The 21,171-nt window shown below is 44.7% G+C and overlaps 2 protein-coding genes across 2 annotated transcripts; both read left to right on the forward strand.

Annotated features, from left to right (window-relative positions):
* Positions 1-509: 509 nt before the first annotated feature.
* On the forward strand, positions 510-9,086 carry LOC311356116 (uncharacterized protein). Its single transcript, XM_084475887.1, has 10 exons — positions 510-630; positions 1,270-1,578; positions 1,859-1,917; positions 2,208-2,404; positions 2,709-3,775; positions 4,079-4,288; positions 4,712-4,835; positions 6,446-6,679; positions 7,718-7,951; positions 8,099-9,086. Exons 2-10 carry the CDS (start codon positions 1,279-1,281, stop codon positions 8,479-8,481), a joined length of 2,808 nt encoding a protein of 935 aa, XP_084332013.1. The 5' UTR covers positions 510-630; positions 1,270-1,278; the 3' UTR covers positions 8,482-9,086.
* A 3,625-nt stretch (positions 9,087-12,711) lies between these two features.
* Positions 12,712-17,003, forward strand: LOC311356117 (alpha-2Db adrenergic receptor-like; the record flags this gene model as incomplete). Its single annotated transcript, XM_084475888.1, has 3 exons — positions 12,712-12,731; positions 13,117-13,309; positions 15,798-17,003. The coding sequence occupies 3 exons, from the start codon at positions 12,712-12,714 to the stop codon at positions 17,001-17,003; spliced, it is 1,419 nt and encodes a 472-aa protein (XP_084332014.1).
* Positions 17,004-21,171: the final 4,168 nt, after the last annotated feature.

A 21,171-nucleotide genomic window follows, 5' to 3' on the forward strand; every position in this document is an offset into this window, starting at 1 on the left:
GTAAACATTGAATTGATGATAAACTTTATTATGAAGAGAGAAGTTTCTCTGTTTAATGGGTTAACTAAAATATTTGGTTGAAATAGTTTTTTAGATATTAAAAAAAATTAAATTCTAAAAGTTTACCTCTCCTTGAGATGTTAACCTTATTACTTGTATCCTCACTAAATATAACAATAATCAACATAGGCCTCTTGTTAGTTATACTAAGTTATAGTAGCCTACGTTATATGCCAACATTTGTACGATAATCGTATGGTATGTAGGCCTTAATAAAGGTGAGTTTCCACACACAATTAAGAAAACAAAGGAACCATACATCGTTACTTTAAGTTGATATTCATAATGAAAACGCTAGTGTGCTTATTGCTACCAATGAAACCCATGAAAAACGCTCCAACATCGGGCTTCTTACTTTATGAATGCTATTCACCCAGAGGCATTAATGGGACCGATAATATCGCTACTCGTTTTCCAGTCGGACAAATAACAAAGGGCACTTCCGCTTGTGCAATTATGCTGTAAAACGTGATCTTTCCCAGAGTTTCTCTTGAAGAAAAGTCGATAATTAATTACAAAAAAATCTACACCGACTCCGTCAAATTTGGTTATTTACCTTTATTAACCCAGGTATTTAGCATCTACGTAATCACTCCGTATTTGACGAATAGCTGATAGCGCTAAAATAACTAACGTTACATTACAGCTTCTGTTACTACTGGTATCTGCTTGCTGCAAACGTATTTAACAAATGTGATGCACACATCTGTATCCAAATTAATTCATTTTGACGTATATTGCTTCACCTCCATTCGACCTAATTGATTTACCAGTCACTAGCACAGCCATCCCACTGACACCCAGGGTGCTAAGATTGCTGGCCATAAGTGCATTTCCCTGAGTTAGTACTGAGATAGCGTTGCCTGTTTATTTACTATTTATTCGTTATTTTTATCATGACGTTATCTCGTCTTACCTTATTTTCTATTGATCTATTTATTTCATTATTGTTTAATTCAAAAGAGCCATGGTACTATATATATATAAAGTGCACTGCCAAATTACCACTTATTAACTTTTTTTTTTTTTAAGACAAATACACACATTGTGCTTGCATAGCTTTGCAGGATTCCTTTGCTTGGACATCTTATAGTTACTCTTGTATAATCTAGTTTCATTCTCAATTCTCATTGTCCACAATATAATGTATGATTGTGGAACTGGAGAATAGGAATATTATGTAGTGTTAACCTTTTATTTTCTTCTCAGCAAGATTGAATGGCCAGCCATGACACAGCCCACAGATCGTCACCTCTCATGGCCTTGCTCTCCTCCATGCTGCCCAAAGGCTTTGCTGTGGGGCCGTCCAGTGTCTCTGAAGGCAGGCTGGGGTTGTGGTGGGTGGGTCGATGCCTGGATGCAGGAACGATGCTGGGTAGAGAAGGTGACATAGAGTGGTCCTGGATGAAAAGCCATGAGCCTTGCTGTGACCCTTCTAACTGTCACCCTGGAAACGACCCAGCGGCCCTTGACGCTTGCCCCGAAGAAGCACAGACCTACAGCTCCAACGCAAGAGAGGTGATCATTATAGCCATCCTGTTAGTGTGACACAGGTGTGACAAAGCGTGTTCAACAGGTTACAAGTAAATAATGTGTAGGAAATATTTTGGATGAATGCTAAACCGTAATATACTAGAATAATAATATAATCGTCTACAAACAGAGTACAGTACAGACTAAACAATAGTTTAAGCATGCAATGTGTAAACTAAACACACCAGGTTATTAACACTATTTGTATTATTGAGGCGGCACATGCTGTAACGTGAAGGTCTGTGGTGTGTTTTTGCTGTCCGAGGAAACAAGGGGGATGACCACGGATGAGGAAGTTCTGCTGGACAAAGACTTCTGGATCAGGTAGCTTACTAGGATATAGTCACAGCTATTGACTTCCACCCAGGGTCGGTTGAGGAAAAGACATGGTTAAAGGTTGAACCCATTGCTAACCCCCATTAGACAGATAGCCAGAGCTCTTTGTGATTTCCATTAAAATCCATTAAGGAGTACGTATGACGCTTGGGACTCAAAGTTACAAGAGCTCAGGTCAAAATGTACCCGAAATTCCAGAAAACCATGCCCTAGAATTGAAAAGACTTTAATGATGTCTGCTGTAAGTATGTTTATCCTGTCACTGTTGCTCCTTCTAGCTTTGCACGCCACACGCTGTGTAAGGCCAGGCAGAATGTGGAGGTGTGTGGGGGAGGCTGTGGAGGTGCGCTTCTGCGTGTGAGCCAACACATCCGGACTGGATCTGAGCTGTTGCTGTACCGCTGCAGTGCAGCTGGCGTAACAGCAGCAGCCCCACAGAGCCAGTCAGAGAACCACTGCACTCAGAAAAACACAGGTACTGTGTACTTCACATGTACTTGCATGGGAAAGTATACAGAAACATTCAATGTAATGATCTGTTATCCTAGAAGGTCTTGTTTGATATATTTTTCTGTTTCTGAAGGTCAGTCAACCTATGCTGACACAGTGTCAATTATGCCTCTTAAAATGCTTCAAAAAGATCATATATATTTAATCTTCAGAGGGTTTCTGTTAATTGAGTTCTAATTCTTTATTATAAAATCCAAGGGAATTTTTAATAAATGTGCAAATATTCTTTTTGTTGTTGTTCTTGTTCCTTTTCCTTTTGATCCTGACAGATTTAAAGAAACTAATGAAACAAAGACTTAGTTCAAAAGGCCTTTCTCCCAGAGTAACTCTGAAGGATGAAGAGGAGGAGGAGGAGGAGGTGGAATTACTCGAGCCTTCAAGTGTGGGGATAGAAGAGGAGGTACCAGGGGAGATACGGCAAGTCAAGGAGACACCAGAGGAGGCATCACAGGTCAAGGAGACACCAGGGGAGATGCCGCAAGTCAAGGAGACACTAGAGGAGGCATCGCAGGCCAAGGAGACGAGAGGAAAGGAGAAGAACAAGAACGCAGACAGAGGCATCAAGTCGACTCCACCAGTCCACTACAAGAGGAAGAGGAGAGGAGCCGAGAAGATGGTGACCAGCAGCACAGACACGTCTACAGACCCGCAGCATCCGTCAGCTGCACGGACAGACGCACAAACCACACTCAACCCAGAGCTACACAATAGTGACCCACTAGACCCACTGGTCCCTGGAACCATAACAGTTGCTGAAGAGACCACCGACATGGCAGGAGAGGAATGCACACCGGTACCAACAGGAGAGTCTGGTAACACTAGCGGGGAACCCCAGGCACAGGAGCTACATTGTGTACACATGACAGAAAGACAGACAGACCCTCGGCCCCCTTCTGCCCAGGCTCCCGTCCGGACTAGCTCCCGTCTGGCCTTGAAGCCCCGCAGAGTTCACAGCCTGCTCAGCCATCGCGGCCCCAGGGCCAACCAGCCAACGGACGGCCAGGAAGACAGACACACCGCAGAGACTGATGTGCAGAGCCCCCGTGAGCCGGACACCATGAGTGCTGGGCCCGTTGCCACAGAGACAGTTTCCATGGAAACGATGGGTGCTGCAGACGAGGTGGGTTCCGTTGCCGGGGAGACTCTGGCAGGGCAATCAGAGATGTTTGATGTGGTTGCTAGGGAAAGGAGATACCAGTGTTCCAGCTGTGGGAAAAGGTTCTACCAGTTGTGCCACTTAAAGAAACACCAGTTCACCCACAGCGACACAAAGCCCTTCTGCTGTGACTCCTGTGGGAAAAGCTACACCTCTGTAGAAAGCTACAAAGCCCATCAGGTAATATATATCCATCATCCAATATCCATTTGTATGCCTTTGATTTGTATGTGAATGCATGGCTTCTAAACTAATTGGTTCTCTTTTGAGTTATAAAAGTTATATACTTTTTTTTTCCTATGCTATAACTCAAAAGAACATATTTAGCATCACGAAGTATGAAAAAATACCACTCTTGTGAGTGTAATTAAAAAGTTGTGTCAGGGACCAAGTTGTGTGTTTGGTTCCCTTCATTAAAAACTTGTGTCTAATATGGTTAGCCATGTATCATCTGATATTGAACTCTTTTAATTGGACGTCCAGATGAGCCATCGCGGGGAGCGGCCATTTGCCTGCCCCCACTGCGAGAAGAGCTACGGGCTGAAGAGGGACCTCCGGGAGCACATGGTCCTGCACACCGGAGACAAGCCGTACGTGTGTGACCTGTGTGGGAAGGCGTTCGCTCGCCGGCCCTCTCTACGCCTCCACCGCCTGCACTACTGCAGCAGCAGGCTGAACGAGAAGTCTCCCAAGGTACCACGGAGAACGCAACCGCTCATTCGACCACGTCGAGTACAAGTGGATCGTGTTGTCGTACTATAATGTACGTAGTGTACGCACTTATTGTATGCCGTATTTAGTTATAGTACTAGTTATAGTACTAAGTTATGTAGCATCTTATCTTAGCTATCTTTGTTGTATACGGAAAATACGGGTTAACCTAGCGATTGTTGGTGCTGCACTTGGTTCTATGAACGTACTTATTGTACCAGCAGCTTTGGATAAAAGCTTCTGCTAAATGTCCTACATGTAAATGTGAATATTTTGCTAACAAAATGAACTAGTTTTACTCTGTGCCAAAACTCCCATGGTTTTGACCTGTCGTTATTATAGCTTTCTTTCAAAGTGTTAAGTGTAGTTTTAAACCTTTAAAATCCCCTCCCTTCCCTCTCCCAGTTGCAGTGTTCAGTGTGCTCCAAGTGGCTGGCTAACTCTGGCTCCCTGAGGAACCACATGAAGCTCCACACGGGGGAGAAGCCCCACATCTGTCAGCACTGCGGACAGGCCTTCAGGCAGAAAGGTACCATCACACTGACCATCCTCATACGGTCCCCTGTGTCCACCGCGTCCGCAACAACAACCACTGTGCTGTAGGGCTGAACGATTTGGGGAAATAATCTAATTGCGATTATTTAAACCAATATTGTGATTGCGATCTAGTATGCGTTTTTTTCCTTATGTTCTGTATTATTCACTAAACACACACAATAAATCATTCTATAGTATGACCAACACAACATTGAAAGAAGTCAACATATAAAATGCTCTCTATGTGTTGAGATGAATTGATGCATGAATTGAAATTATAACGTCTTTCTTTAACTAAAAAATTGTTTTTTGTTTTTTTTTCGCAGCCTTTGCAATTTGCGTTCTATTACATTACATTGTGATGTTGGTTTGAATTTGATGGATCGTCCAGCCCTACATTGTGACCAACCTCCAAGCGGTTCAAAATGCATAAATATTAAAGCTAGACGTGAGGGTTGGAGCTCACTCATCAAAGTGCATCAACTCAAAGTACACCATTGAAGTAGTTACACATGTTTCAGAAAAGGTCTTTTGAAATAAAGACTGCTTTTTTATTTTATAAATAGGCATTGGATTAGTCGGGATAAAAATAAACACTGCACTGTTTGAAGGTAGTGCGGCTTAAGATTTTGAGTTTGTGGTATTCTTTGATGAATGGCTGATTAACCGATGTGACATTCTGCAACACAAAAGGCAGAGAGAGAAAGATCACGGCACAGAGAGTCTGCAAAAGGGCGAATATATCAGAAAAATACCAAACCTGTTATTAAGGAATCATGTGCTGAAATAATTATATCTACCTAGGACCTGTGGAAGATCAGGTTACGGTTTGGCAAATAATTCAGCGTTTTCCACACATTGACACATCATTTCATGTAATTACTCATCAATTGAATTATTTAAAATTAGAATTTCCAATGAATTATATAACTGCGATATATATGAACTGTGATAAGCTCTCTATGGTTCTGTCATCAATAAATAATCGTATATTTCCTAGTTTCATAGATAAGGCAACTTGTGATAACTCAGGTTTTGTGGGCGATGGGGAAGTAGAAAAGCAAGAAAAGACACGGTTGAACTGGCGGAATCATTTAGGAAATGATACGGATGGATCCCCCCCATCGGCCAATCAGTGTGCAGGGTGAAGAGGTCTAAGAGTTGGAGCATGATGGAGCTGGATTGCTTTATGATTAGCCTCCGAGACTAAAGAAGGTTCAGTCAGTATACTGCAACCACCTGTCCTGAAACTCTGCACAGACATATCAGATTCTAGCATCTCGGTCATCTTTATTGGAATCTCTTAAGTACATATGATGGATCGAGTTTCTGTGCTTCTGATTTTCTGCAGGGGGAAAGTCAATTAACACAATGCCGGACTCACAGAAATGCAACCAATCCTCTCACACCCTTAATTGAGCCAATCCACCAGCCAGCAGGGATCCTTAACACATCTCTCCAACACAGAAAAAGATCAATATATAGCAAACAGGAAAAACCCATTGTACTTTATGTTTAAAAACGGTATCACTACGAATCTTCTGCTTTGCTATGTCAACCATGAATAATATGAATGCGTTGATGCTCTGTGCTCCTCCGAAGGGAACCTCCAGGACCACCAGCGCATCCACAGCGGGGAGAAGCCCTTCCCCTGCTCCCACTGCGAGCGCAGGTTCTCCCACAAGCGGGAGCTCCGGCGGCACATGCTCTCCCACACCGGGGAGGTGTTCCTCTGCAGCTACTGCGGCAAGGCGCTCAGGGACCCCCACACCCTGAGGGCCCACGAGAGGCTGCACAGTGGCGAGAGGCCCCACCGCTGCCAGATCTGTGGCAAAGGTCTGAGCGTTTAGATGGATTGTCATGCTTGTTCATTTAAAGGTGTCTGCCTCTTCTGACATCACAAGTGGGCGTGTCCACCTAGATGTATGACGGATAGAGGAGCAACGTTTGCTACAGTCCACTGGGTAGGCTGGTGCACTGACCTATCCAGCACACATCTAGGTGGACACGCCCAGTCGCCCACTTGTGATGTCAGAAGAGGCAGATTTCCAAAACGGCTTGTAACGGCTAATCACACTCACACCTGGTGGTATGATATGTCACCTTTAAGTGCCGTGAAACAATTTGAATGCCATATAACTGACTAAAATCAAATAGGGCCAGAGATTTCGGCCACGTGGATTTTGTCGTGATCAGTCATTTTATTTAAAGCAATGTATTCGGATGAACCTGTGGGTTTAATGATGTCATTTAAATGCAGCCCTGTTTTAATTATCTCATTTGCTGTCCCCATGGCAACCGGCAGTGCCTCAGCACCGTCAAAGTCACGTGGCACGAGGTCTGAATTCATATCACCTCTCTTCAAAACCAGTTGCGTAATAAGCGCATTCAAGCCTAAGTGTCACTAGACAAGCACTAGACAAGTGTCAAGGATGTAGGAGACATCCACCACTGGATCGGTATCACACCAAGCATCCTCCACTAGATGAGTCTCTAGGGTATAGGACGCACCCTAGCTATGGAGACTAAAGGCTTAGTTATGGTTCCACGTCGACGCAACGCAATGACCACACAGTCGCTTCGACGCAGTCGTGAACCTGCTTTGGTTCTGTGTCGGGTTTTAGTGAGCGGACCAATCACAGCCCTTGCTGCTGCGTTGCCTCGACGCAAGGTTTGACATTTTTGGGAGGCGTGGGTCAGGCCCTTGCGGTGGACGCAAGGAGGGTCGGCAAGGACGTAACGGGTCCGTAAACCCCCTTGCGTTGTGTCGGCATGGAACCATAACTGAGCCTTTACGCCCTTTTTCCCCTATGGTCCGATCCTCACCCTATTCCTCTCCTGGGTCCCCCCCCACCTCCCCCACTCCCTCTACAGGCTACATCCTGGCCACCAAGCTGCGGCGGCACATGGAGTCGGCGCACGTGAAGGAGAAGGCGTTCCGCTGCCACTGCGGCGCCTCCTACACCCTGCGCCACAGTCTGCTGCGACACCAGGCCCGCTACAAGGACTGCCACCGCGCCGAGGGGGGGCAGGGGACGGACGAGGGGCCCGAGGGGGCAGAGGCCACGCACCCCCACCCCAGGCCTGTCTGGGGCCGGCCCAAGAAGAGCCGGAGGATCGAGGAGGAGGAGGAGGAGGAGGAGGAGGAAGAGGAGGAGGGGGACGATGGAGAGGACCAGGAGGAAGGAGGAGCCTCGGAGCGGAAGAGAGGGGATGGAGGAGGGAGGAAGGGGAAGGCTGCGGAGGAGGGGGGGACGAGGAGGCCGCTGGAGGAGCGGGGAGCTAGGGGTCGGAGGGCGGGGCTGAGGAGGATCCGGCGGGCGGGAGGTGAGGGGGGCGATCCGGGGGCCTCGCCGCCTCATGGAGGCCAACACACCGTGGTCTACGTCCAGACGTTAGGCGCGGGGGAGGGGAGCGACGCTCTCGGCGGGCAGAGCACCGCCCCCCTGCTGCTTGCCTCGGAGGTCCTGCTCCAGGGGGCGGAGCACGAGCACGACATGGTGGAGGTGGTGATGTCCGAGGGGGGAGAGCAGTGCATTGTGGTCCATGGGCAGCAGATGGCGGGCGGGCTGGTGATTTTACAGGGCGATGGCGGCGCGTGTTCCGTGGCTCAGACGGTGGAGATAGAGAGTGGATAGAGAAAGGCCCGGCCTGAGCCAAGCTTCTGGAGCATTACTGCGTTTTTTCTCTCCCTAAAGGATGCAATACGTAACAGAGAACACATTGTACTGTATTCTTTGCTACTGTTGTTTCTTTGGATGAGTCAGGTGTGACGGAGACAAGGCTGGTTCAAAAGACGTACGTTTTATGTCAACTGAGGACAACGATGGGAATCTACCTTCCCGTACATTTTTGGTTGATTTGAAAAAGTTGGCTGTTTCCCTCTGGCTCTCCCAGTAGTTGCTCTGCTCACGTCAAGTGAAGTGGGGTATGATGTCCCGGTTGCACTCACTTCAATAAAACCAGGAGACCCTCTGCGTCGAGAAAGCCTTGACGCAAGAGGAGGAAAGAAACGGTTTCAGTGGCGGATTTTGTTAACGGACCAGGCTCCTGACATGTGATGCAAAACTTGTCAAAATCTTGTCAAAGTGTTGTGAATCGTTTGTAGCAATCCTGCTTTGTTCCACGTTTTGCCGCTGTGCAGCAACACAACACTCTGAAAATAAAGGACACGTTAATTTCTAACATGCATGTGCCGAGATATGGTGCCCTGAACATGACACACGCCATTTTGTTCTTCATTGCCTTGACCGGTTTGCCTGCTCCAGCGTGGAGCTGTTTTGCTAATTTTCCCCTCTGTTGTTATTGTGTATCTCTTTCCATTTATCTGTCTGGCAGCCTCTGTCTCTTCCTGTCAAGAAGAGAGCTATGACTCCCATCCAAATTTTCTCACCTAAACTGTGTGTGTGTGTGTGTGTGTGTGTGCGTGTGTGTGTGTGTGTGTGTGTGTGTGTGTGTGTGTGTGTGTGTGTGTGTGTGTGTGTGTGTGTGTGTGTGTGTGTGTGTGTGTGTGTGTGTGTGTGGGGGGGGGGGGGGGGGAGGGCTTTGGTTAGGCTTATGTCTATATTGCAGCAAAAATTAGCAGCTTTCCTATAAACAGTGAATGCAGCCATCCACTTGAGCTCCAGGGTGAGTCAGCTGTTTGTTGGCCATGGGCTTGGTGTCAAGTGTTATGGCTGATTGGGTTCTTTAATGAGGGAATGTTTGTTTCATTACATGAGTATCAGGAGGGGTGCTAAACGATCAACTCAAAATGAGTCATGCCACATAATTGCTTTTGTAAATGTTACAATACAAATGTCATATGCCAGAACTCCTGGAGAGACTGTTAGATGCATCCCCACAAATAACTTGAGTAACAAAGACACTTTGATAGATATATCGACATGTTTTCACACTTTCATACAAAGCAAGTGAGATTTAACAATCAAAACATACAGTCCACATTGGAGCAACTGATTTAATTATGTAACTTCTAGTGAAGCCACCCCTTTTGTTCCAACAATACTTTATCTCTAGTGTCTAAACAATAAAACCCACCCACTCAAGGCGTAATCAACCAGTGCAGAGGTAAAGGCGAGAAAATCTCGATGTCAGAGCTTCTTGTCAGAGAGCATTATGAAGAGAAATTAAGAGCTTCTAACCTTTTCATAAATTGCCCAGCCTTCTCTTTTTTTTTAAATATCAAGTTATGAGTCGGCAGTTACACATGACACATGACAACATCAGCGGGGGCTACAGAAAACATAACCGACGAGTCAAATGTTAAAAGCAGTCCCAAAGGGAGAGTTGTAGCCACAGCGGTACACTTTCACCATGCGGGAGAACATGCCCAGAACTCAGACTTTTAAGAAAACGATGAACGGTTTTCAAACTGGGGGTTGTGACCCGTGGGTGGGCTTGCAGCAGGGGCCCAAATGGATTGTGGGATATTATTATTTATATTTATTTATACTTTTTTCATTAATATGTTTGAAGAGTTTTCCAGTGCATTCACAAATGTCAATGACCTCATTCATTTGACATGGTCGTCACTAAGGACCTACATGAACAGGGTGAACAGGGGTCTGGATTGCAAAGTTCCCACAAGGCACTGCTGGACGCGGTTTTTAGCAAACCAAAAGGGGGTGTCCGGGGGCGTAGGGACAGATGAGTGTTGCAGTGAGTGATGAGTGATCGCTGTCTATCCTGAATGCAAGCTGCAGGGGTTTTAACCTGATGTGGGATTTTAACTTGAAGTGGGCTGTTGCAAAGACACTGGAGGGTGATAAAATGAGAAGTGCACATGTGTGTAATACCAACTCAGCAGCTGTGGATGCTTAACCACTAATTACAGATGATGGCACCCCTCTGCTGTATGAGATTAAATTAAATAATATATACTTAATTAATCCTAGATTAGACATGTGGCTGGTCAAATGACGAAAATCCATCGATTTAAGTTGGTTAGCGCCGAGAGTAAAGTTTGGAGTAAATGTTAATCCTATTACATTCTGCATGGCTTCATAGGAGACGGCTGAGTCACAGCCGAGTGAATGGGAAGAAACATCACGCCAGGCGCCATCTTGTGAGACAGAACCAACAGAAGTAGTTCTGTATATTCCTGCAGTAGAGGAGGCTGCAGTTTAAGTAGACACTAAAGTACTTTTGAACTAAAGTAGGTACTGGGACAGAGGGTCCTAGACCTGCAAAAAACATCCTATTGACCAACAAAGGCAGGGGCCGATAGCATTATAACACAGTATAACACACACACACATTCATACACATATCGATAATTGTATATGAAAAAATAAATACATTTAATTTTGACACATTTTTTAAAAAATGTTTTCATACAATGAGGGGAATGTGAATGTGAATTACAAAATATAAGTTTTTATTTTTATTTTTTTTCATGTACAATTATCGATATGTGTATAAATATGTGTGTGTATACAACAAATAAATGCATCAAATAAACACATACAGACACACATACAATAAGGCCTTGTTGTGCATTCATCTCCCATTTCAGAAGTAAAAAGTTAATTCCAACTCCTCGTCTTAACCGAGCTCAGTGGCAGATGAAATATGTGTTTACTCAGACGATACTAGAATAGGCAGACTATTCCCTGGAGACGTGGTTTGGTAGGATTGCTTTTTATCCCCCCCCACTCCCGGTCTCCTTGGGATAATGACGTCACAGGGCTGCTGCTGGCTGTGTTGCTTTAAAAAGCTGTTTTAAAATCCACAGGCAGATTAGTGTCATTGCGTGCACATCAATTGGCTTGTCAGAAAATTCCCACAGCACTGCTGCTTCACAGACAGCCTTCACACAGAGAGCCACCGACTGCCTCTCCGTCTCAGAAACCATGGCGCATGCCATTCGCCGTGCTTGGACACAACTTGTGACGGTCACATCTAGGTTCCAAGGAGGTTTCCCCTCTGGAGTGACACAAAGAGCTCACCGACCACTCCAGGCCAGCCTGACATTTCCCCCTCCAATAGCCTGGCGTCCTCGTCTCCCTTGTGTCTTGCATCCCCTTGTCTTAGCCCTCTGAGCTTGACTAAGTTCCCCCTCCCCCCCGCCCCCACCCCCGCCCCCACCCGCCTCATGGGTCTTACAGCACTCGCCGAGCTTCTTTCCCTCAATTTCACTTCTAATTCCTCATCCACCTCTTTACTCCCTCTCCACTCCTCCTTCTCCTCCTCGTCCTCCTCCTCCTCAACTCCTGTCTCCCCTGTGCTCCACTATGACCGACTCTTCTTTCCACTCCTACTCGCTCTTGTTGTGCTCCTGCTCTTTCATACCAGTCGCCTCTCTCCCACTCTCATCTCCACTCCTTGCACACTCTCCTTTCATCTCTTCTCTCTCTCTCGTGCATGCTCTCTCTCTCACGCTCTCTCTCCCCCTCTCTCTCTCTCTCTCTCGCTCGGTCTGTTCCAGTCGTGGAGAAGCAGCAGCAGCAGTAACAGCAGCAGTGTCATCCAGCCACTGAGCTGGGTGTGCATGGAGCTGGAGACCTCTTTTGCTACTCTTCTTCTCAATATTTGCTCATGTTTTCCTCCCTCCGGCCAAACTCTCAATCCTCGTCCTGCTCTCAGCCATCCTCCTCGGACTCTGACTTAAATTTTTTTCGACCTCTTCTTTGTCTCTTTTATTTTATACCTCTGTCTTTCTCTTTGAACAGAATTTGGCTGCTCGAAAAGACCTCTACCAAGTTTTTTTTCATTTTAGATTTGTATATCTTTTATTTATTGTATATTGTATATCTTTTATCTATTATTTTCAATTTTATTTCAAGACAAAGACTGTTCAAAGATATCAAGCCCATTATCTCATACAGCACAACTACTGAGGTGACCTGGTATTTTGGGGGATTAACATGACACACTTGTCAGTAAGGTAACTATATACATCTTCCTAACTTTACAAATATGCATTCATAAATTTCATGAACCTATTAATTTCCTCCTACATGGTGCAACGTTGGCTTCATTTATTGGTGACATTGTGTGTTGGACGGATTGCAATATCCCTAATATAGTCATTTGACACACTTTCTTTTCACAGGGATTGAGAGGATCCCTACGCGTGGGAGGAGAGAAGGGGGGCAGGGGGGGGGGGGCGGTTGTTATGTTGATCTTAGCCAAGATGGAATAGCCAAGATGGACATTACAGCGATCGGGCCACCTTTCATGACAACGGTATCGGTGCAAAACTCTTCTTTGGAGGGCTTAAACCACACAGCCCCTTCCTCGCCACAATATCCCGCACCGCCGCACTCCAGGTGGGCATCAACTGCAGTCGTCTTGCTGGTCACGGTCATCATCCTGGGCACAGTGGTGGGGAATGTGTTGGTGGTGGTGGCCGTGTTCACCAGCCGGGCTCTGCGTGCTCCCCAGAACCTGTTCCTGGTGTCCCTGGCATCGGCAGACATCCTGGTGGCCACCTCGGTGATTCCCTTCTCCTTGGCCAATGAGGTGAGGTTATTTCTTTATGGGATATACCTGAAAAGGTATATTTTCTTTTGTGTTGTAAGGACGGGATGCCACTGCTCATTGATCCATGGAAATGTTCTTTACCTTCATTACCATTCAGTGATTTCTCTTTTTTATTTTTGCATTTTTTATGCTTTATTGTAGAGAGAGATGGAGAGGTATGGGAGATAGAGGGGAAGACATGCAAGCAAATGACCCCGGTCACTGCGATCGGGACTGTGCCTATATGGTACGCGCTTTAACCCGGTGCGCCACCAGGGCACCCCAGTGATTTCTCTTTTGAAGTCAAGAGTGTTGGGTTATAGTGACATTAGTGCAGGTGTTGGCAAATCATCTTGCCTTTGGATATGTTACCTGGCGTTTCCCCTCCCACATTACATGCTTCATTCATTGTCCTCATTCTGCTCATCATTGGTCGCTTATACTTCAGATTGAAAGCTAATTTCAGGGTTTTTCAACCTTGACCCTTATTCACATCATTTTGGATCTAAGTGATTAATGCGGACAGCAATTTTTGAAATTGGTTCAGTATTTAGCAGCTTAGGGGTAATAGTGCCATCAAGTATGTCCTCTAAAAGAGCTTGTTGTTGCCACTGACAGGCTCAAGCAGTAATCTCGCTCTTAAATCTCATGTTCTGAAAAGATGAGCTGTTGCAAGAAATGTTCCTATTGTCATTGCAATCTCATTCCTCCTTCAAACTTTTAGAAAATAACAAACAGACTGGATCAAGCAACAAAGCAAAAAAGTTGTATTTTCTCTAGGTATCCTTCCCATAATGTAACAATCTGAGCCTATCAGTGGCAAAAACCAGACACTGATGGTGGATGTACATTGACAGGTCGCTACTGGCCTTATAGTAAGGGATACATTGCATCCGTGAACGGGTTGTAATGGCTGAAGCACTCCCACTCAATACTAGACCAATTAAAAATGAAGATTGTTGTCGACATAGTCACTTATACCCAACATGATGGGGAAATGAGGTGTCCTGGTGGAAAAACACTGTCGTTATCCTTTAGGCTTGTGCTCTATGCTTGATCAAATTAATTCCAAATTAATTAAATCCAAAGTTCTCGCGAGTTCTCGCGAGAGCACAATTTGAATTTGCTCAGTGAGTCACTCTGGGAACGAGCAATATACTCACTCCCCGATTCCCCAGAACATTAACCAATCACATCGGTGTATCTGATATAGGCGGGCCAAAAGCGTTGCACCGACCGGATACGACAAGAGTCGTATCTATTGGTTAGCTCCGCTGGTCTGGATACGTCACCCCTTGTATTCTTCTGATTGGTCATAGTGTTATCCAATTGCGTGCAGTGATATTTTCAAATGCATGCTTGGTTCCGCCCCTCGAGTTGGGCCATTTTCATTACTCGTTGCCAGACCCTACAGCTTTCTAGATGTGTTTCTTTTTATTTTTACCCTTGGTTAAAATCCCATTGAGTTCTGCATGGCAGATAAAAGAATATCCATAAAAAGATCTAATAAAATTGTTATCAGCAAATTCCACCATACTCTTGTGTGTATTCATATTCATATTCACTGTGTGCCCAAAGTACCACTGGGAAGATTTTGTTTTTCAATAATAGCTGCTTTTCATTACCCTTTCGGTTTTGATGTCTGGATGTCATTATTGTAAAACTTCAACCAAATGTTGACGAATGAGCCTTTTTTTATGCAGCCATTCAACAACAATGCATGAATTCTCCACGGTGCAGGCTTCTGACAATTGAATTATTTATCCTGCTCCAAAATGTTGCCAAAATACATCACACAGCATATAATGTATTTGTAAGATTTCAGAAAAACGATTTTCGATGATGAATTTGCTTGACGAGCAGACAACTCGTTAACTCCAGTACGGGTTTGCACCCCTACTGCTCACACTGCCTGTGCATAATTAACAACATGTGCATTCTGTCCAGACTGTGATAAAGGATCAATAGAGCGGTGAATATGTTGCTTTGTGCCTCGGTTTCCTATGTTTTTAAACAAAGGGCGGTTAAGGGCTTTTTCTCAGATCTGGCTTTCTCTCTTTAGACTCGATTGTTCCTTTATAGGGATCAATCAAGTCTAATTGTTAGACTTGCCATCCTTTCTGGACGGCAGCTCATCAATTTGGTTATTGTATCCAGTCTAGTGCTCAATATAAACATTTATTGTTTGATATGATGATTCAGCCTCAACATGAAAGGTGTTAAAAAAAAAGTTCAGTTACATTGTCATGCATAAGTCATGCTTTTGGCCCAGATATTCAAACCAACTGTTTTACCCTCACATGTTCAGGTATCCTAATACATTGGACAGTCTAGACTACCTAACAAAGCATGTGGTGACTGGTAACCAACAAAGGTGGTGTTAGGGTTAGTTGGAGGAAAGGCCAGAGGAACCATAGGACCCCTGACTCCCAGATGGGGCCCTTGATGGCGAAAAAAATGACTTAAAAACTGTTTCTTGTCTTCCTAGGTCATGGGCTACTGGTACTTTGGTCCCACCTGGTGCTCCTTCTACCTCGCTCTGGATGTTCTTTTCTGCACCTCCTCCATTGTCCACCTCTGCGCCATCAGTCTGGACCGCTACTGGTCCGTCACCAAGGCCGTCAGCTACAACCGCAAAAGGACGCCCAAGCGCGTCAAGACCATGATCAGCGTGGTGTGGCTGATCTCCATCATCATCTCATCGCCGCCCCTCCTCTTGTCCCATCAGGAGGACCCGGACAGGAGCCGGCCGGACGAAAAGGACACCCTGCAGCAGAAGTGTCTCCTCAACAACCAGACATGGTACATTCTCTCCTCCTGCCTGGTGTCTTTCTTCGCCCCGGGGGTCATCATGATACTGGTCTACTGCAAGATTTACCGCGTGGCCAAGCAGAGAGCCTCCACTGTGTTTGTGGCGAAGAATGGCATGGATCGGCAGCCGTCACACTCGGAGACCTGCTTCGACCCTGCCAGTGGGAACTTCCGAGGTGCCGGCGGCGGTGGATCCGGCCTGGCCAGGTCCTGGTTTCAGACGGAGAGCCCGCGCGCCGTGTGCCGCCACAGCTCGGCCATCGTGGGTGGCCACAGCGACGGCCACAGGCGGAGAGAGCTGGAGGACATAGAGCTGGAGGAGAAGAGCGGCAAGTCGGAGACCAAAACGTCCTCCTCCTCGTCCTTGTCTTATTTCGGCCCGTCGTGCATGTTCTCCAGGAGAGCAAGCGGCAGGGGGGCGACGGAGGAGGAGGAGGAGGAGGAAGCGGGGAGGGATAAAGGAAAGGCCAACACTCTTCAGCCTCCCCCGCCCCCTCGCGCCCCCTCCTGCCCCTCCTTGTCGTGGGTGTCGACGTCGGACCAGTGCTCCCACCACCTCCTCCTGCCTTCCGCGCTGCCTCTGCCAGGCGGCCACGTCTCTCTGTCCAAAACCAAAGTGGCTCAGATGAGGGAGAAACGCTTCACCTTTGTGCTGGCTGTGGTGATGGGGGTCTTTGTCCTGTGCTGGTTCCCCTTTTTCTTCACATACAGCCTCCATGCCGTGTGCAGGGAGAAGTGCCCAATTCCCGACACACTCTTCAACCTGTTCTTTTGGATTGGCTACTGTAACAGCTGCCTCAACCCTATAATATACACCATATTCAACAGAGACTTCAGAAGGGCCTTCAAAAAGATTTTATGTCAGGCCCGCAAGGGAAAATAAGGAACTTTTATAAGGGCTTGAGCATGTGTGTGCACGTGTAATCACCCCAGAGGCTTTCCATGCACACACACACACTAGAAAGAGAAGTTATTTTACACATGTCGCCCACGTGATGCACTTCCAAGTGACTGCTGTCTCAGTCTAACATAAACAACTACAAAGTATTGGCAGACACAGCTTTAATCTGTTATTTTCCTTGGGGACATTAAAGTGCTTTATATATATATATATATGTGTGTGTGTGTATGTGTATATTTCTATGTATGTAAGTATGTGTATGAATACAGTTATATAAGTTATATATAATAATATATTATATATCATATAAAATATTATATTATATACTATTTGTATATATATATATATATATATATATATATATATATATATATATATGAATACAATTATATAAGTAAGGGATACTGTATAGAACAGCGGTCATTATTGGGAAATAAGTCCCGACAGGGCGAACCGGACACCGACACGAAGCGGAGGTGTCTTGCTTCGCACTGAAGGGGCTTATTTCCTGATAATGACCGGCGACATTCTATATATTATCCCGCTTATTACACGGCTACTTGCCAAAACGAAAAATTTACTTCACACGGTGTGTCTTTTTACAATTTATTTGTTACCAGCATTCGTAGTGTTGATCAGCAGAGAAATAGTCTGCCAAAGACGTTGACGTCGCTTAGCAACCGAATCTGCTGGGGTTGATAAGTTACCGGACTACTTGCGAAGTAATACGAAAGACGTGATTCAGAGCCACTTTCATTGACAGCGGTCATTATATGCTTAACAAAGGTCATTGTTGAAAAATAATTGACCGCCGGAAGTCTGAAAGGCCCATGCAAGTGAACGGAGCGTTCCACAGCATTGAGAAGAGCCATGTAATAAATATATATATATATATATGTGTATGTTGTATCTCTGTTACTATCTGGGTCTGTTGACAGCATGCTAGGGGGCAAAGACATTAAGAATTCATATCTGGATAGCAGATGGGTTGAACTGCTGTAAACAAAACAAGGATGAGGGGGAGAGAACATTCTTTTTTACCGGGCTCATTGAGGGTGGATAATTATTATTCTATAATTATTCTCTGCAGCTCAGGACAAATAAGCCCTTCAGATATGATAATGGCAATATTAAGAGGATCATGGCTTTACTGGCTTCGCAAAGCAAAGCCAGTTTTGGCTGAAGCAAAATCACAACAAATTAGTTTATTTTCAACCTGGCTTGATCAGCTAAATGTTTTCTGTTCAATGTTTGAAATAATGATCGGAACAAAATCTAAAGTGAATTGATCTATAATGATCTACTTGCTTTTCCCTAACTCTTCAAGGAAAGCAAACAACAATGCTCACGATCATTCATCACCTTCCTCCAAAAATGGAGGAAGGTGACGCCTCACCTCTTGTGGTGGTGAGGCGTGGAGACAAGACTGCACTGTGTTGAGTGAGCTCAATCTGTTTACATTATTGTAGTCCGGCAGCAGCCTAATGGCTCTCACAATGTCCCAAAATCCATTTGGTATCCAACAAGCACAATCACAGACTGTATGCCCGACTGTACACATCAGCCAATGGCCAAATATGGAATTGTTATACAGTATTCTGTGAGTTTTTCATGAAATGTGGGATTTTTTTTTTTTTCTTGAATTGAAATACAGAATGGAAGCAATAGATGTGTATTGTGTACCAATATTGTAAATGTAAAGTAGTAGTGAATATACTGTACCCAAATACCTTCCAACTTTATGTTTGGGGGATTAGGGCAATGTTTTCAATGTAAGCCAAAAACATACAGTGGCAATGTATTTGGCTGATTTATAAGCAGAAGCGAGAAGAACAGAGGTGTGTGGAAAATGCAAAAAGAGACATAAAATATTAACGTGAGCCTTTCATATGACCTTGTTGACAACAGGAAAAAAACGAGTTGTGCAACATCCTGATAGAAATCTTTCTCCCCGAAACAAATGGCAATCAATGTGTTCAGAAAATTGGATTTCCTCAACTATTGCAGAAACGCATACTCTGTCACTAAATATTTAGCCTGTGAGCTATTAACATTTACCTACATGTTATATTTGGGATGGAAGCCTGTATCATGATGGACAGCATTCTGACTTTATCCAAACATATTCAACATGCAGTATTGACCCAGTGTTAACACATGCAACCCTACATTCATTTCAACATCCTGCAGCAATTTTCTGAATAAATATTCCTGAACCAAATCAAATGTTATATTCCCAATGCATCACCACCATATGGCCTGGGGCAGACGGACCTAGTGGCATTGCATCAATTACCACTCACACAACAATATGTCAGTCTAGTTTCATACAGTTGGCTGACTAGGGAGACCCTGTGTTCAGCAGGGGTTTTCTGTAGCAACATAACATAACCAAAGACTGAGAAGTAATAGCGTATGATATTGATTGGTCTTCAAAAGAGAGGAGAGAATAAACAAATGATAATGCTAGATTGACCGATGCCTGATAAGATTCATTGTTTTTTTAAGGATGCTAAAATAAGATCTTGAATCCAAAACTTCAGACAAAAAAATATCTAACTGATCTTGGGTATTTCGTAGTATTCGTTTAGTTTTTGTACAAATTATATTCTTGCTCGGCCTTCCTCAACCTCTACAGTACAATCACAAAAAAAAAAAACATCTAGATTATTCTCCTCTTCCTCAAAGTGTCCTGAGCACATTCTCGCTTCCGTTTATTAAACTTGAGTGTCGCCCGGAAAAGAAAAGCTTTTTCAAGGGTTTTCTAAAATGAGAAGCCCTTCACAAAATGTGTCCACTTGTTTAAACACACATTTTAAAGACAAGCTGCATGCGTATGTCTCTCCTGCCTCACCTCTGAATCCATCACGAAAAGCTCATACCCCATGGTCACCCAGTCAGATGAGCACACGCATATGCACCGCTGGTATGTAGATGTTCACTTGGTGCAAAGCCAGGTTCCCCCCAGCCTAAACTACAGCACCTGGTGTCCTCACTCCATCTGGTTTTGACACCCAGCATCCGGTATTATAGAGACGGTTTCTAAAAATGATATTGTGTGTTGATACATTACATTACGAAAGTGGTGGGAGTTCTAATAGCAGAGGAGAAAGTAGGTCATTGTCTATGCAGACCATATTTTTGTTATTTTCGCAGCTACTGGCTGCAGTCACAGTCGTTTCACATACTGATGCATGTACTGCAGCTCCAGGCAGATAGAGATATGACAGCCATTTGTTTTGTTATTTATTCATTCACGTACATACGGTTCATAGAGAGAATAATTATGTGTTCTCTAGTTCCCGATGGAGAGACAATTTCTGTCTAGACATTTATCCTTCATCACCAACAGCATTTTCTCTAAAGATGAATCCAACACAAAAATCATTCATCATTCAGTTCAAGTCTCAGTTGTTACAAATGTTCCAATACAATACAATGGATATTGTTTAATCATAAACAAAAGTATGTGTATATGTACTCCTACCCCATGTCCAATATAATTTGTGTGCTTCTTACGTTGATTTCAACTCAGACCAAGCACCATGGGATCCTTTAGCAGCACTTTGTTGCAAAACATAAATTGTTTTTATGTTTTTGTGGTGGATTTGGACAAAACCAAATATATTGCATCTTACGTTATTGCCTTATTGTTACACTTGAAGTGGGAGAGTTAATGCACCCAATGGATTGGGTATTCAGTGTTTGAGATTGAACAACAGAGTGGAGAGGAGCACAGATGAAGTGAAGAGGCAGACTCTATTCTGACCCCGACTGCTTCTATATTTCACTCTTCTAACCTTTGAACCTCATTACTCTCACAAAAGAAACAAATGACGCAAGGAAAAAACGATCAACCCAAGTTATGGTCTAATGATGAAGAAGACCAGACTATGTCTTCTGTTGTCTGGACCGAGGCCCAAATAACCATCCTCACGACCCTTAGTAGTGATGAAACGCCTGATGAAACCCCCTGTACACTCTGACTTGCTCTCCCTTCAGTCCTCCGACACATCTGCACTTCTGTGCACTCTAAGTGAAAAGTAATTTGGTTTGTTATCTCCCGGTCTGAGAGGCAGCAGAAGAGAGCCATTGAGACATACTTGACACACGTATGAAATAACCTCCCTTCGGTTTCTGAAAGGGCCCT

The sequence above is a fragment of the Micromesistius poutassou genome, assembly GCF_964030765.1.
Source record: "Micromesistius poutassou genome assembly, chromosome: 12".
NCBI classification, from domain to species: Eukaryota; Metazoa; Chordata; class Actinopteri; order Gadiformes; family Gadidae; genus Micromesistius; species Micromesistius poutassou.

Bases quoted from the DNA above. Each gene is read 5' to 3' on its own strand.
- LOC311356116 (XM_084475887.1), top strand. From the start codon at position 1,279: ATGGCCAGCCATGACACAGCCCACAGATCGTCACCTCTCATGGCCTTG. The intron at 1,918-2,207 runs GTAGCTTACTAG...TGCTCCTTCTAG, and splicing joins GACAAAGACTTCTGGATCAG to CTTTGCACGCCACACGCTGT. The intron at 2,405-2,708 runs GTACTGTGTACT...TGATCCTGACAG, and splicing joins CTGCACTCAGAAAAACACAG to ATTTAAAGAAACTAATGAAA.